The sequence below is a fragment of the Pleurodeles waltl genome, chromosome 8 (assembly GCF_031143425.1).
Source record: "Pleurodeles waltl isolate 20211129_DDA chromosome 8, aPleWal1.hap1.20221129, whole genome shotgun sequence".
NCBI lineage: Eukaryota > Metazoa > Chordata > Amphibia > Caudata > Salamandridae > Pleurodeles > Pleurodeles waltl.
Genome location: NC_090447.1, coordinates 879,438,610 through 879,453,172, shown reverse-complemented (window position 1 = coordinate 879,453,172; position 14,563 = coordinate 879,438,610). Strand labels below are relative to the sequence as shown.

General features: G+C 43.8%; 1 protein-coding gene across 9 annotated transcripts in view; it reads right to left on the bottom strand.

Moving 5' to 3' along the window:
• The window catches only part of DOCK9 (dedicator of cytokinesis 9), a 989,328-nt gene that overhangs the window by 391,341 nt on the left and 583,424 nt on the right, over window positions 1–14,563 (bottom strand). For all 9 annotated transcript variants that reach the window (XR_011194943.1, XM_069205169.1, XM_069205175.1 and 6 more), the window contains exons 24-25: window positions 2,878–2,993; window positions 1,916–1,985 (exon numbers count right to left, since the gene is read on the bottom strand). Coding sequence is in view for 8 of the 9 variants with exons in the window: in XM_069205169.1 (XP_069061270.1) it covers window positions 1,916–1,985; window positions 2,878–2,993 (186 nt within the window). In the remaining variant the exon portion in view is untranslated. The remainder of the gene's footprint in view (window positions 1–1,915; window positions 1,986–2,877; window positions 2,994–14,563) is intronic.

Genomic DNA, 14,563 nt, shown 5'->3' with positions numbered 1-14,563 from the left:
TGATGGTTGTTCACCGTGTTTTCGGGTTAAGCCATGGCCTGTTGGCGGTGGCATCCCCTTGGCCTTTATGATCTTGGAGTGAGTCTTGGACGGGGCAGTTTTACTCACAGTTTTCTGCGTTGTCGTCAGTAGCTCACTTTCGGAGTCGTCCGAGTCCGTTCCTTGTATGGAGATTCTTTCCTCCTCCTCGACGTCGATCTGTTCTGTCGGTGTCGACGCCATTTGTAGTCTTCTGGCTCTTCGATCGCGTAGGGTCTTTTTCGATCGAAATGCCCGACAGGCCTCGCAAGTATCCTCCCTGTGTTCCGGTGATAGACATAGATTACAGACCAAGCGTTGGTCTATATAAGGATACTAGGCGTGGCAATTCGGGCAGAAGCGGAAGGGGGTCCGGTCCATTAGTTTCGACGATGGACGCGGTCGGGCCGACCAGGCCCCGCTGAAGAGTGGAAGCCCAGAAGGGCCGCCGGAGCGCTTCTACTATCGGTGTCGATATAATAACACTAAACCGGTACAGAGCGCTAACAATACAGTCGAATTTTCGATGCTTAGCTAACTTTCCCGATTTGAAATACGGAGCGAAGAGGAACACGTCCGAACCCGATGGCGGAAAGAAAACAATCTAAGATGGAGTCGACGCCCGTGCGCAATGGAGCCAAAAGGGAGGAGTCCCTCGGTCTCGTGACTCGAAAAGACTTCTTCGAGGAAAAACAACTTGTAACACTCCGAGCCCAACACTAGATGGCAGGATAATGCACAGCATGTGTATCTGCAGCTACACGTGCCATCGAACAAACATATACACATACACGCACAGATAAATTATTTTCTAGAATACATCAGAGGAAGTAAGCAGTACCTTCCCCAGTGCTAATAAATTACCACCTCTCTTGTGGCGTTGATAACTGATCAATGGCTGCGGCTGCAATTACGGTTGCATACCATTGACACATACCATTGCAACCTGCAGAGAGGGGGGACATCCCTTTCACACCTGCTTATAATTGTCATTTACAATGTATTGTAAAACCCATTTTAGGAGTCGGATAGGCTTTTCCAACTTGCAAAATCCGTTTAGTACATTCCGCACAACAGTTTTGCATTCACAAATCTTGTGTTTTTGGGAATGACATGGTTTCTTAACCTAAAGTCTAAGTACATTGGGCACATAGTCTTTAAAGCATTCAATCAGAAGAGGTGCACAAGTAAGCATTTGTCAATGAGTCTTTTACACAATAATTCACTGAGACGCTGTCTATTCAGGAAGAAACTTACAAATAAGATTAAATAACAATCTCGTGGTCTTCCAACAAAGCACAAAGTACTGAATCTAGAAGACACTCTTTTCTCTACCCCATTCGGAAATGCTTCAGCAAAACAGGCTCTACTTGACTCCACAGTCTTAAATGCCATACTTCAGGAAAACCTGTCAATACTGTACTGGAGGAAAAATCCTAGACAAAATCTCTCAGCTCAGTGGAAAAATAGAGAGGATGATCTTAATAAGATATATCAGTGAGGGCTTATGTTTGACATGGGGTGTGGTGGTTAGAATTAGTCCTACCAAATTTTGCAAGCACAAACATGAATTCTGTGGCATGTTCCATATTGTGTTAATCCACAAGGAAAAGTGTAGTAGTGTACTTTTCTACAAATCAACACACCGACTCACAAGATGTCATCATTGTAGGTGACTCAAGTAATAAACACAAGTAAAACAAAGCAATGATTTATTTTAGAACATCATCTTTAAATGATAGTACAGGGTGTGTCTTGTATCCACTGTGACTTTTGTGTAGTTAGAGATACAGTGTAGGTTCTGTAGCAAGACACTCAGAGGTCCTACAAGGCAGGTTCAATAAACAAATATCAAGGAAACAAAAAGTGTACGAATAAGAGATTTAGATTTTCTTACTTTAACATATGACCTCAAGTAACTCTCCAATCCTTCTTCATGGCACTGAGAAACAACATGGATGATGACCCTAGACAAAATGAATTAAACCATTTAAGTCTCAGACACATGGGATCATGTATGAAGTGGGCAGGTGATTTACGAGAAGGATAAGAGTTCCCTTGTCAGACTTGCTAGTGATTACTTCCCTTTGCCACTGCATATGCCTAGTGCTGATCATTTCTCCCACTTCCCTTTGCAGGTAAATTCAGCCTAGTTTGTTGTGTCTCCAGCTGTGATGCACAAACACTACAATGGGGCACAGAGGAGTTCTTTGTGTTTACCTCACTGGCTTGAGAAAGATCTAGCAGGCAAGCCCATGACCTGCAAGAATCAAGCGACAGAGGAAGAGGCCAGGGGCAAGTGTTAACCACATGTGTAAAAGTGTGTGATTTTTCTACTGCCACTATGCTCTGTTAGCTGTGGCAATAGAGCCGAAGCGCAGGAAGAGGGCCAGATTGGCTGAAGCACCTCTACATTAAAGTCACATCCCATGAAAGCACTTAGGGATATCTACCACCATTTATTTCAAATAAATGTAATTACTACTGGATTTCTAGTATTCCCGGTGTGGACTTTAGACACCGAAAGGTGCGCTTGGTTTAATTGGCTCCCATCAAATTGGCAAGAGGAGCATAATATCTGAAGAAGCTGTTTTCACTCTTCGCCAAAGGCCACCAACTCTGGATTTAAGCTGACCTCTGGATTTACAACATTAAAATTGCCTTCAGGAAGATGATATTAGGAACTGCTCAGTAATGAGTATCTGATGAGAAAATCGTCTCTCACACTATATGCTTATACTGACCTAACATTTTTTCATCAAACCAATTCATGTTGTCTCCTCTGTGCGTGCAGAAAGGAAGTGTGTTGTATTAACACTGAGGTGGAGCACATAACAGATAATGATTAACAATATCTACCTCGTTACATTCACAGCAATTTCCTCTTGAGTAGCCCTAGTGAGGACTCTAAACATCTGGTTCAAGATGGTTGGCAGGAAAGCAATCATCACGTGTCCTTCCATGGCATGAAGACTCTGAGAAAAGAATGAAGGATCTCAATGGGACATAGCAAACTGTAATCATAATCTGTCATTACAGAAAGATCTGATGTTAATGTTAATTTACTAAAATCCCAATATTCAATTATAACATCACAGGAAAATGAAGAACCATAGAAATATATCTCATCAAACATTTCAGACTTGCAAACTTGGTTTCAAGAACAGTAACAGCTAGGGAACCCCCCCCCCCCCAGCACGAAGTGCAACTGGGATGCATGGGAAGCTGAGGTAATGAAAAAATTAGATGAAAAACTAAAAGGTCTGGGGGTCGATCCCTTTAACTAAACATACTATAGTAATCATTATTCAGGCTGCACAAATATCAAAGCTTCTGGTTTGGCTTGCATCTGCTTTCCCCCATGAGCTGTGCTTGACCAGAGGGTCAAACGCTCCACTGTCAGGATGACTTCATCACCCAATAAAAGGAGGGCATATGCTTAAGTGCAGGTGGTACAATGAGTTGTAGGTGAATCCACCAAAACTGGCCACCATTGTCATAGGTAACTATTTGATCAGAAACATTTTTTTCTCCTACAGATTTCTCCGTTCTATGCAACAGAAATCTGATTTAGGGAAATCGATACTGTGAATGTTAACATAGAATAGACATTAATTTTAAGAGGTTTTTCTGTACAAACCAACTTACTGGAGCATAGCTGCCAAGGTTTCAAATTGATATAAGTGACATTTTCATAATTTCAGTGTAATTATGAGTGACATTTCAATGACTATGAGTGATATTTTCTCATGAGCAGTCAAGCAATGAATATGAGGGAAACATATATTAGAAATTACACCCATTTAAGCAACGAGAAACCGCCGCCTGGTATCTGCCCAAAACCTCCCTGTATCTAGTGCTATGTAATATCTTGGCTGATGTAAACTTACTTACACAAAATCATTACAGAAAAGGATAAACGCAATTAGAAATGCCCAATCAGTTGAATGAGCTACTTCTGAATCATTTTGAATTTTAGTAATTGTGTGTACCATAGACTGTAAGGAATTATCAGATTTCATGCCAGCGACCTGGCCTGGCAAACTGTTGGGAACGACTTTGTCATGTAAGGAAACAAGCTTGAATGGATTTGAAAGTTAATATCACAATGTTTAATGGACTTTCCCAGTTTGAACAATAATATACATGTCTAAGAAAGAGTCATCTGCACAGAGAAATGGGTAAGGGTTAAGAAAAGATAGAGAAGTGCTGTCATAGGTTAATTTGCGCTGCTTTTCTCTCCGACACATTGAGGCCTAGTGAGGAGTAGGCAGCATGCGCAGCACACGTGGGTGGGCACATAACATCCAATCAGCAAGCATTATCAGCGCAGCCTGTGACATTAATGATTATTGATCGTACAAACTATCAATTAATTATCCATTATCATGGCCCCAGGATTAGGTAACTTGGTGACGATAAATAGAAGCATATAGGAAGCGTTTCAGTTTGTACTGCTCCTGTATTTACTGAAACCACATGCTGTTTGTGCACGAAACACAACAATACAATGCATCCTGGATTGGCCCCTAAAAGTCCAATTTTCTCCATAATTGACTTTGGGAGATCAAGGCTGAGCTAGGAGGTAGCACTGGCTTATCATGCCCCTTCACAGCGGGGTTTAAATTCTGCTGTTTCTCTCAGCACATCCGGGTCACTGAGAGTTAATGCACAGGGCAGGTTGAGACGGGGCTCCGGGGACAGACTCCAGGGCTTCTCACAACCATGCTCCCGTCAGTGTCACCCTGCCACGGCTGCCCCCAGACAGGGGCTCTCATTGGACACTGCGCTGCTGTTAATGCAGCCCGCTCCAATGGTCGCAGTCACTCTACCTGCTTGCAGCTTCACCCTCACAGCATGCATGAAGTCAACGTGCTAAAAATGTGTGATTATTGCAATTTAATGTGGTGATGTGGACAACCACATTAAAATGCATTAGTCTAACGCCTGATGCATGGTACTTGGAAGAGCTGCTAGAGTATCTTCTCCAGAACCTCTCTGAAAGAAGGGGTCATAAAACCGAACCAATGGCTTTTAGCAGGCTGTTTCACTGATCTCATCAAAGGGTTTGTTACTTCTGTAGAACTCTCTCTTCTTTCCTGTTCAATAGGATTTTGGTCAGGGATATATATGAAGTCCATATCTTTGTCTAAGTATAGAGTTCCCTTGTGGTGGTCACAGTATTTGAAAGTAGGCCTGTGATGAATGGGCACTGCTACAATTTCCTGAATCTGTGTCCTACCTTCAGTATTCGGACTACTTTGGTCTGTGTTCTAATCTTCTCTTTCATGGAAAACACCAGCTGTAATGTGGGTCTGCCACCCATTATGATGCCTCTGCTGAGCTAAAGATTAAAGCAACGAAGCTGTCTGCTTTGTAGTGATTGACAAGGATGGTTAGTTTCTGTTTGAGAATATTTCGACTACTTCGCTGTTGAATTTAGTGATGAAGCAAAATCTTGTTAAGGTTGTGACAGTGAAAAACTAGGACAAGACCCAAGATATTCCACTGGCTCCATCTGGTCCTCTTGAAAAAAGGATCATCCCCATGGCCCTTCTCACTTCTGCTCATCTTGGATTCTGATGAAAATCTTACCCCTGAAACCATTACAAATCAAGCACCAGCTGGAATGCATGCACTCAATGCATGCACCTTCACAAGTGCCGCCAGTTGCTATTTAGGTAAACAATGTTCAGCACTTGATAAGTAAAAAAAATATATATATATAGATTTGTGGTGGCAATGAAAGTTGTATAAAGCTGTAAGAGACTATGTGCTTACCATAGTCGCAACTAAGACATAGCTAGAGAACAGAAACAGAAAGCAGATCGCTAATTCCATATATTTTAGCATTGTGGGTGGTTCAATAACAGTATGTTGTCAGGCAGTGCTAGCTATTCTGGTTTAGTGGTGCATTAGTAACAGGAAATAAATGCCCTATTAGACGGGGAGCCTCCAAATTAGGCTACAAAGGGTTTAGATGTCTATTTGATTGGAAATGTCCAGTATAGGCAGCAATTTCTACTTTTCTACTCCGAATTTAAGGTGGAATCCCCCTTCCATCAGCTGACCCAACCACTTCAGAACCCAACCTAACAGAGTTCAAAAAATCTACCACCCTCTGCAACCACAAGTGCAAGTGATACTCAAGCAAGTAGTCTTAACAGCCAAGACCATCCGCGTTTCTGAGGAACCTGATTAATTCTAGTCACATACAAGAAATTAGAACACATAACCCTTTGAATGACAGAGAGGATGAGTTTGAAAAGTATCTGATGTAAAGAGCAAAATTATAAAATGCACTGACCAGTGGGAGTTAATTTCACAAACAGGGAATACCTTAGCCATTGGGATTCCGGAAATCTCTGCTACTGATGCAACTCCTATGATGCGTTTTTTGGGGCTAACTAGTGATGAAGGGGAATACCTTACACACCCTAATGTAATTTTTCCGTCCTCTTTTCTGAGAAATCTGGAGGCTGCTGTACAAGATCATGGTGGAAGGCTGCATGCTGATATTGGTGTCTCTAGCTGGAGTAAAGCGATTATAATTCAGCTAAATAGATCAATTGTATCTCTATATCTGTACTAGTTCAGCTCTTAACAGCAGGGCTGCTGCTCCTGAAAATTTACCAGGCAACAACATGGGAAAGCCTGCAACATCCGTATGAAACACTACTGTCTTGAAGTGCAAATCACAAGGGTATCCTTGTAAGCTTCGTTCCACTTCTTTTTTTAACTTGGAAGGTTTGCTCTTGTTGATACTACCTATGAAAAATTCAATGCTTCAAAGAAGTTACTTGCAACTACAGTTCCCCAGAACAGCCTGACATGTAAGCCTGCATCCTTCCTTAAGATGCTTTTTATTCTATCCCTTACTTGCCTGCCTTTAAAAGCCCGGGCTAGGGTGGCTGTGTGGAACAGTGGAGCTCAGAGCACATCCACTTCAACGAGTGCAGGCAGACCTAAGACAATGAGGTTGACGGGCTACAGACTAGGCTGCTTTTAATGTATGTATGCATTTACATGCCTTAAAACTTTCAGAAGAGGTAGGAAAACACTACAGAAATGCTACAATACAATGCTTTCTACCCTGGTCTTAAAGTTATACAAGGCATCCCCAGCCTGCTGAAGCAGATTGATTCAGATGTGTAAATTAATGATTCAATGCTGAAAAACGTGAGACTAACCCTGAAAACAAAGGACGAAAACAGTCAAGTGTGATTAATAATGAAAATGTCACTTACCCAGTGTACATCTGTTCGTGGCATCAGTCGCTGGAGATTCACATGTTCTGCATAGCTCGCCATCTGGTGTTGGGTCGGAGTGTTACAAGTTGTTTTTCTTCGAAGAAGTCTTTCGAGTCACGGGACCGAGTGACTCCTCCTTCTGTCTCCATTGCGCATGGGCGTCGACTCCATCTTCGATTGTTTTCCCCGCAGAGGGTCAGGTAGGAGAAGTGTTGTAGTAATAGTGCCCATGCAATGGAGTGACTAAGTATGTACCTATTTAAGGCTAAAATAATATATATACAAATATACAAAGTTGAAGCTAACTTCCGAATTGCTACAGGCTCCCGGGGAGGTGGGTGGGCACATGTGAATCTCCAGCGACTGATGCCACGAACAGATGTACACTGGGTAAGTGACATTTTCAGTTCGATGGCATCTGTCGCTGTAGATACACATGTTCTGCATAGACTAGTAAGCAGTTATCTCCCCAAAAGCGGTGGTTCAGCCTGTAGGAATGGAAGTGGTTTGAAATAACGTTCTTAACACGGCTTGACCTACTGTGGCTTGCTGTGCGGATAGCACGTCTACACAGTAGTGCTTGGTGAACGTGTGTGGCGTAGACCATGTGGCTGCCTTACATATTTCTTGCATTGGGATGTTTCCTAGAAAGGCCATGGTAGCACCTTTTTTTCTGGTTGAGTGTGCCCTTGGTGTAATGGGCAGTTGTCGTTTTGCTTTAAGGTAGCAGATTTGGATGCATTTAACTATCCATCTGGCTATACCTTGTTTTGATATTGGGTTTCCTGCATGAGGTTTTTGGAATGCAATAAATAGTTGTTTAGTCTTTCTGATGTTTTTCGTTCTGTCAATGTAGTACATTAATGCTCTTTTGACATCTAATGTATGTAGTGCCCTCTCAGCTACGGAATCTGGCTGTGGGAAGAACACTGGTAGTTCCACTGTTTGATTTAGGTGGAACGGTGAAATAACCTTTGGTAAAAATTTAGGATTAGTCCTTAGGACGACTTTATTTTTGTGTAGTTGTATAAAAGGTTCTTGTATTGTAAACGCCTGAATTTCGCTTACTCTTCTTAGAGATGTAATGGCGATGAGAAATGCAACCTTCCAGGTGAGGAACTGTATTTCGCAAGAGTGCATGGGTTCAAAAGGTGGACCCATGAGTCTTGTTAAGACAACATTTAAGTTCCATGAAGGAACAGGTGGTGTTCTTGGTGGTATAATTCTTTTAAGCCCTTCCATGAATGCTTTAATGACTGGTATCCTATATAGGGAAGTTGAATAGGTAGTCTGCAGGTATGCAGATATTGCCGCAAGGTGTATTTTAATGGAAGAGAAGGCTAGGCTAGATTTCTGTAAGTGAAGCAAGTAACCCACTACATCCTTTGGAGTTGCGTGTATAGGTTGGATCTGATTATGATGGCAGTAGCAGACAAACCTCTTCCATTTACTTGCATAGCAGTGCCTAGTGGACGGCCTTCTGGCTTGCTTTATGACTTCCATACATTCTTGGGTAAGTTGTAAGTGTCCGAATTCTAGGATTTCAGGAGCCAGATTGCTAGATTCAGCGATGCTGGATCTGGATGTCTGATCTGTTGGTTGTGTTGTGTTAACAGATCCGGCCTGTTGGGCAATTTGATGTGGGGTACTACTGATAGGTCTAGCAGTGTTGTGTACCAGGGTTGCCTTGCCCAAGTTGGTGCTATTAAAATGAGTTTGAGTTTGTTTTGACTCAATTTGTTTACCAGATAAGGAAGGAGAGGGAGAGGAGGAAAAGTGTAGGCAAATATCCCTGACCAGTTCATCCATAGGGCATTGCCTTGGGACTGCCTGTGTGGGTATCTGGATGCGAAGTTCTGGCATTTTGCGTTCTCTCTTGTTGCAAACAAGTCTATTTGAGGTGTTCCCCAGAGTCTTAAGTAAGTGTTTAGAACTTGGGGGTGAATTTCCCATTCGTGGACTTGTTGGTGATCTCGAGAGAGATTGTCTGCAAGTTGATTCTGGATCCCTGGAATAAACTGCGCGATTAGGCGAATGTGGTTGTGAATTGCCCATCGCCATATTTTCTGTGCTAGAAGACTCAACTGCGTTGAGTGTGTCCCCCCCTGTTTGTTTAGATAATACATAGTTGTCATGTTGTCTGTTTTGACAAGAATGTATTTGTGAGTTATAATTGGTTGGAAAGCCCGCAATGCGTGAAAAACTGCTAGCATTTCTAGGTGATTTATATGCAGTTTTGTTTGATGTACGTTCCATTGTCCTTGTATGCTGTGTTGATCGAGGTGTGCTCCCCACCCTGTCATGGAAGCATCTGTTATTACGTATTGTGGCACTGGGTCTTGGAATGGCCGCCCTTTGTTTAAATTTATACTGTTCCACCATAGAAGCGAGAGGTAAGTTTGGCGGTCTATCAACACCGGATCTAGAAGGTGACCCTGTGCTTGTGACCATTGTGATGCTAGGCACTGTTGTAAGGGCCTCATGTGTAGTCTTGCGTTCGGGACAATGGCTATGCATGAAGACATCATGCCTAGGAGTTGTAATATCATCTTTGCTTGTATTGTTTGTGTTGGATACATGCGTTGTATGATCTTGTTGAAATTTTGAATTCTTTGTGGACTTGGAGTGGCTACTCCTTTTGTTGTGTCTATTATGGCTCCCAGGTATTGTTGTATTTTGCACGGCAAAATGTTGGATTTTGCAAAGTTGACGGTGAAACCTAGTTTGTAGAGGGTTTGTATGATTTGATTTGTGTGTTGTAAGCACTTTGTTAGTGAATTGGTTTTGATTAGCCAATCGTCTAGATACGGGAATACATGTATTTGCTGCCTTCTGATGTGTGCAGCCACTACTGCTAGACATTTTGTAAAGACTCTTGGTGCGGTTGTTAAACCAAAAGGCAATACTTTGAATTGGTAATGTATTTCTTTGAATACGAACCGTAGGTATTTTCTGTGAGATGGATGTATTGGTATATGGAAATACGCGTCTTTGAGGTCTAAGGTTGTCATGTAGTCCTGTAGTTTTAGCAATGGTAACACCTCTTGTAGCGTGACCATGTGAAAGTGGTCTGATTTGATGTAGGTGTTTAGTATTCTGAGGTCTAGGATTGGTCTCAGTGTTTTGTCCTTTTTTGGTATTAAGAAGTACAGTGAATAGACTCCTGTGTTTGTTTGTGTGTTTGGTACTAATTCGATTGCATTCTTTTGCAATAGTGCTTGAACTTCTATTTCCAGAAGGTCGGAATGTTGTTTTGACAATTTCTGTGCTTTTGGTGGTATGTTTGGAGTGAATTGTAGGAATTCTATGCAATAACCATGTTGGATAATTGCTAAGACCCAAGTGTCTGTAGTTATTTCCTCCCATGCTTTGTAATAATGACCTATTCTTCCCCCCACTGGTGTTGTGTGGAGGGGGTGAGTGACATCTGAGTCACTGCTTGGTTGTAGGGGTTTTGGGGCTTTGAAATTTTTCTCTATTCCTAGGGAATTGCCCTCCTCTGTATTGGCCCCGAAAGCCTCCCCTGTACTGTCCCTGGTAGCTGGACGGTGTTGCCTGCGAGGTGCTGGCTTGTGTGGCCTGACCCCGAAACCCCCCTCTAAAGGGTGTCTTGCGGAAGGTGCTGTAGGTTCCTCTGCTCTGCGGGGAGTAGAGTGCGCCCATGGCTTTAGCAGTGTCAGTGTCTTTTTTAAGTTTTTCGATTGCCGTGTCCACTTCTGGTCCGAACAGTTGTTTTTCGTTGAATGGCATATTGAGCACTGCCTGCTGTATCTCTGGTTTGAACCCAGACGTTCTTAGCCATGCGTGCCTTCTAATGGTCACAGATGTATTAATTGTTCTTGCAGCTGTGTCTGCTGCGTCCATAGAAGATCGTATCTGGTTATTTGATATGTTCTGTCCTTCCTCAACCACCTGCTTTGCCCTTTTTTGAAGTTCCTTGGGTAGATGCTCGATGAGGTGTTGCATCTCATCCCAATGGGCTCTGTCATAGCGCGCAAGTAGTGCTTGAGAGTTAGCGATGCGCCACTGGTTTGCAGCTTGTACTGCGACCCTTTTCCCAGCTGCATCGAACTTGCGGCTCTCTTTACCTGGGGGTGGTGCGTCCCCAGATGTGTGGGAGTTGTCTCTTTTCCGAGCTGCTCCCTCTACGACGGAATCTGGTGGCAGCTGTGTGGTGATGAAAACAGGGTCTGTAGGAGGTGCTTTATATTTCTTTTCCACCCTTGGCGTTATTGCCCTACTTTTGACCGGCTCCTTGAAGATTTCCTTTGCGTGCCGAAGCATACCTGGCAGCATAGGCAGGCTTTGGTAGGAGCTGTGGGTGGAGGAGAGGGTGTTAAATAAAAAGTCATCCTCGACTTGTTCTGAGTGGAGGTTTACGTTGTGGAATTGTGCTGCTCTAGCCACCACTTGAGAATATGCTGTGCTCTCTTCAGGTGGTGAGGGCTTTGTTGGATATGACTCCGGACTGTTGTCCGACACTGGGGCGTCATATAAGTCCCAAGCGTCTTGATCTTGGTCACCTTGGCTCATGGTGGTGTGAGCCGGGGAATGTGACGGAGTTTGCGTCGGTGAGACGTTAATTACAGGTGGAGGAGAGGGTGGCGGAGTCACCTTTTTCACCATCTTTGTTTGTGGCGCCTGGTCTGTTTGAAACTCCAGTCTCCTTTTTCTCCTAATAGGGGGAAGGGTACTTATTTTTCCTGTTCCCTGCTGTATGAAAATACGTTTTTGCATATGGTCCACTTCGGTGGATTGCAGCTCTTCCTCAAACCTATGCTTTCGCATCTGAGAGGACAGTGATTGCTCCTCTGTATAAGAGCCTAGACCTGGGTCGGTTACGGGTTGTTTCGGCACCGAAACCCTGTCTGTATCTTTTTTCGGCTCCGAGGTGGCTTTTTTCTTTTTTAGAGTCGAAACCTCGCGGCGTCGATCTTCGTCGGTGCCGCTGTCTCGGCGTCGAGCCGTTTCTACACCGCTATCTCGGTGTCGTTGCTTCTCTCCAGCACTTTCTCGATCCCGAGAAGGCTGCGTGCCGGTGTCTCGACCGGAGTCGGACGATCTCGGCACTGTTTGGGCCTTTTTCGGTGCCGATGGTCGGTCACCGAACTTATGGGTGGAGCCATGGCCTGGTGGCAGTGGCGTCCCCTGGGCCTTGTCACTTTTCTTATGTGTTGTTTTCGACGTCTTACTCACGGTTCTTTGATCGTCGAATTCCTCGGAGTCCGATTCGTGGATCGAAAAGGTTTCTTCTTCCTCTTGTTCCTCGAACTCTCGGTGCGCTGTCGGCGTGGACGCCATCTGAAGTCTCCTGGCTCGACGGTCACGGAGTGTCTTTCGGGACCGAAACGCGCGACAGGCTTCGCAAGTCTCCTCACTGTGCTCAGGTGACAGGCACAGGTTACAGACCAAATGTTGGTCTGTATACGGGTATTTGTTGTGGCATTTGGGACAAAAACGGAACGGGGTCCGTTCCATCGGCGGTGTTGGACACGCGGTCGGGCCGACCAGGCCCCGACGGGGGATCGAAAAGTACCCCGAAGGGCACTGGAGCGCGTCGATCTTCGATGCGGTGTTGTATCTAACTACGCCGATCCCGAACGCAACAATACCGACGAAAATCTTCCGAAATCTACTAACTTTGCGTTCCGAAACTCGGAGCGACAGGAACACGTCCGAACCCGATGGCGGAAAGAAAACAATCGAAGATGGAGTCGACGCCCATGCGCAATGGAGACAGAAGGAGGAGTCACTCGGTCCCGTGACTCGAAAGACTTCTTCGAAGAAAAACAACTTGTAACACTCCGACCCAACACCAGATGGCGAGCTATGCAGAACATGTGTATCTACAGCGACAGATGCCATCGAACATTAACATTTCACTTTAAGTACCATTTCAATAACAGTAGCACGGAATCTGTGCTGTTTCACTGAAATATGTACAGCATGATAGGCATGTTACATATGTTCACTTACTGTTGTACAAGTCCTCTAACCCACATTCACAGATGTTCAGTTACCAAAAGACTAAAGAACACATGCACTAATCAGTCCCCCACTGGCCACAAAATAGTAGCCCTAGCCACCTCACATTCAGTGGCATAAAGTGAGCTTTACCAGAAACATAGAGCTTCATAAAAGTCATAAATTAAATTTAATGCTGCTGTGCCCAGCTTTGGAAACTACATACTGGCAAATCACAGCAAGCATGTCCAGTCTTAATGGAAAAGATAAACAACTGTAAATTATGGAATACTATATAAGATGAACAAATTCCTTTTCACAAAGCCGGGAAGGACTATCGCGATAACTGATTTTATCCATCAAAGGGAAGACAAAATGAATGAGGTACTTATCTTTTATCTAACCATAAGAGGGACCAGGAGGTTATCTGGTCCAGTGTACAGTCTCCCAATTATGAAAATCAAAAAGGTACACTGTTCCACAAAAATAGACAGAAATCCACTAGGCACATCGCAAAATAGAAGCAAGAGCCCTCACACATCCATTGGATGTCATGCTTCATCATAGGGCATTCTCCTCGTCAGACTGGCACTGCATTATCCCATGGAGCACCGTCCCTAGTAGAGGATGGTAAGCGGTTGTTACCTAGAGTTTGTCTTTACCCTAAGCATGACAGTATGTCATCACTAAGTGCCACAACACTTTTTCGTATATTCTATTGTATATTTACTTTTATCATGTTTTCTTCCTCCACAGGCACACATCTACCTAGGTTTTTAGGTGCACAGCTCTTTGAGAAAGTTTTCTGCATACCTTCACCATACTTTTTGATATGTAGCATAGAGCAGGAGACATCCTTTGATTTTGGTCCTGACGAAACGCCATTTGATCCGTAGGGACTTTTTAGGCGTGAAACACGTTGACCTCGACTAGTGATTGAGGGAAGTCCTTTCTTTCACCCTTGAATATATTGGTTGAGTGGCGGAACATTACCTCCATCCCACTCCCGAGTGTTTTTAACCTTGACAGATACCCTCCTTGAGCAATAAAATTTAGGTTTTTGAGGGTCTTGAGCCAATTTGATTAATTCCTTCTTCAGCTCCTCTCTGACTGTAGGTCTGAATTAATTCCTACTTATATTTAATCACGGCACGCACTACTAGTTAAGATCTCTGGCAAAGAGCCCCCTCGAGGGGCCCGTCAGATATTGCTACGCCAGTCTGACGAGGAGCATGCCCTATGATGAAACATGACATCCAATGGATGTGTGAGGGCTCTTGCTTCTATTGTGCGATGTGCCTAGTGGATTTCTGTCTATTTCTGTGGAACAG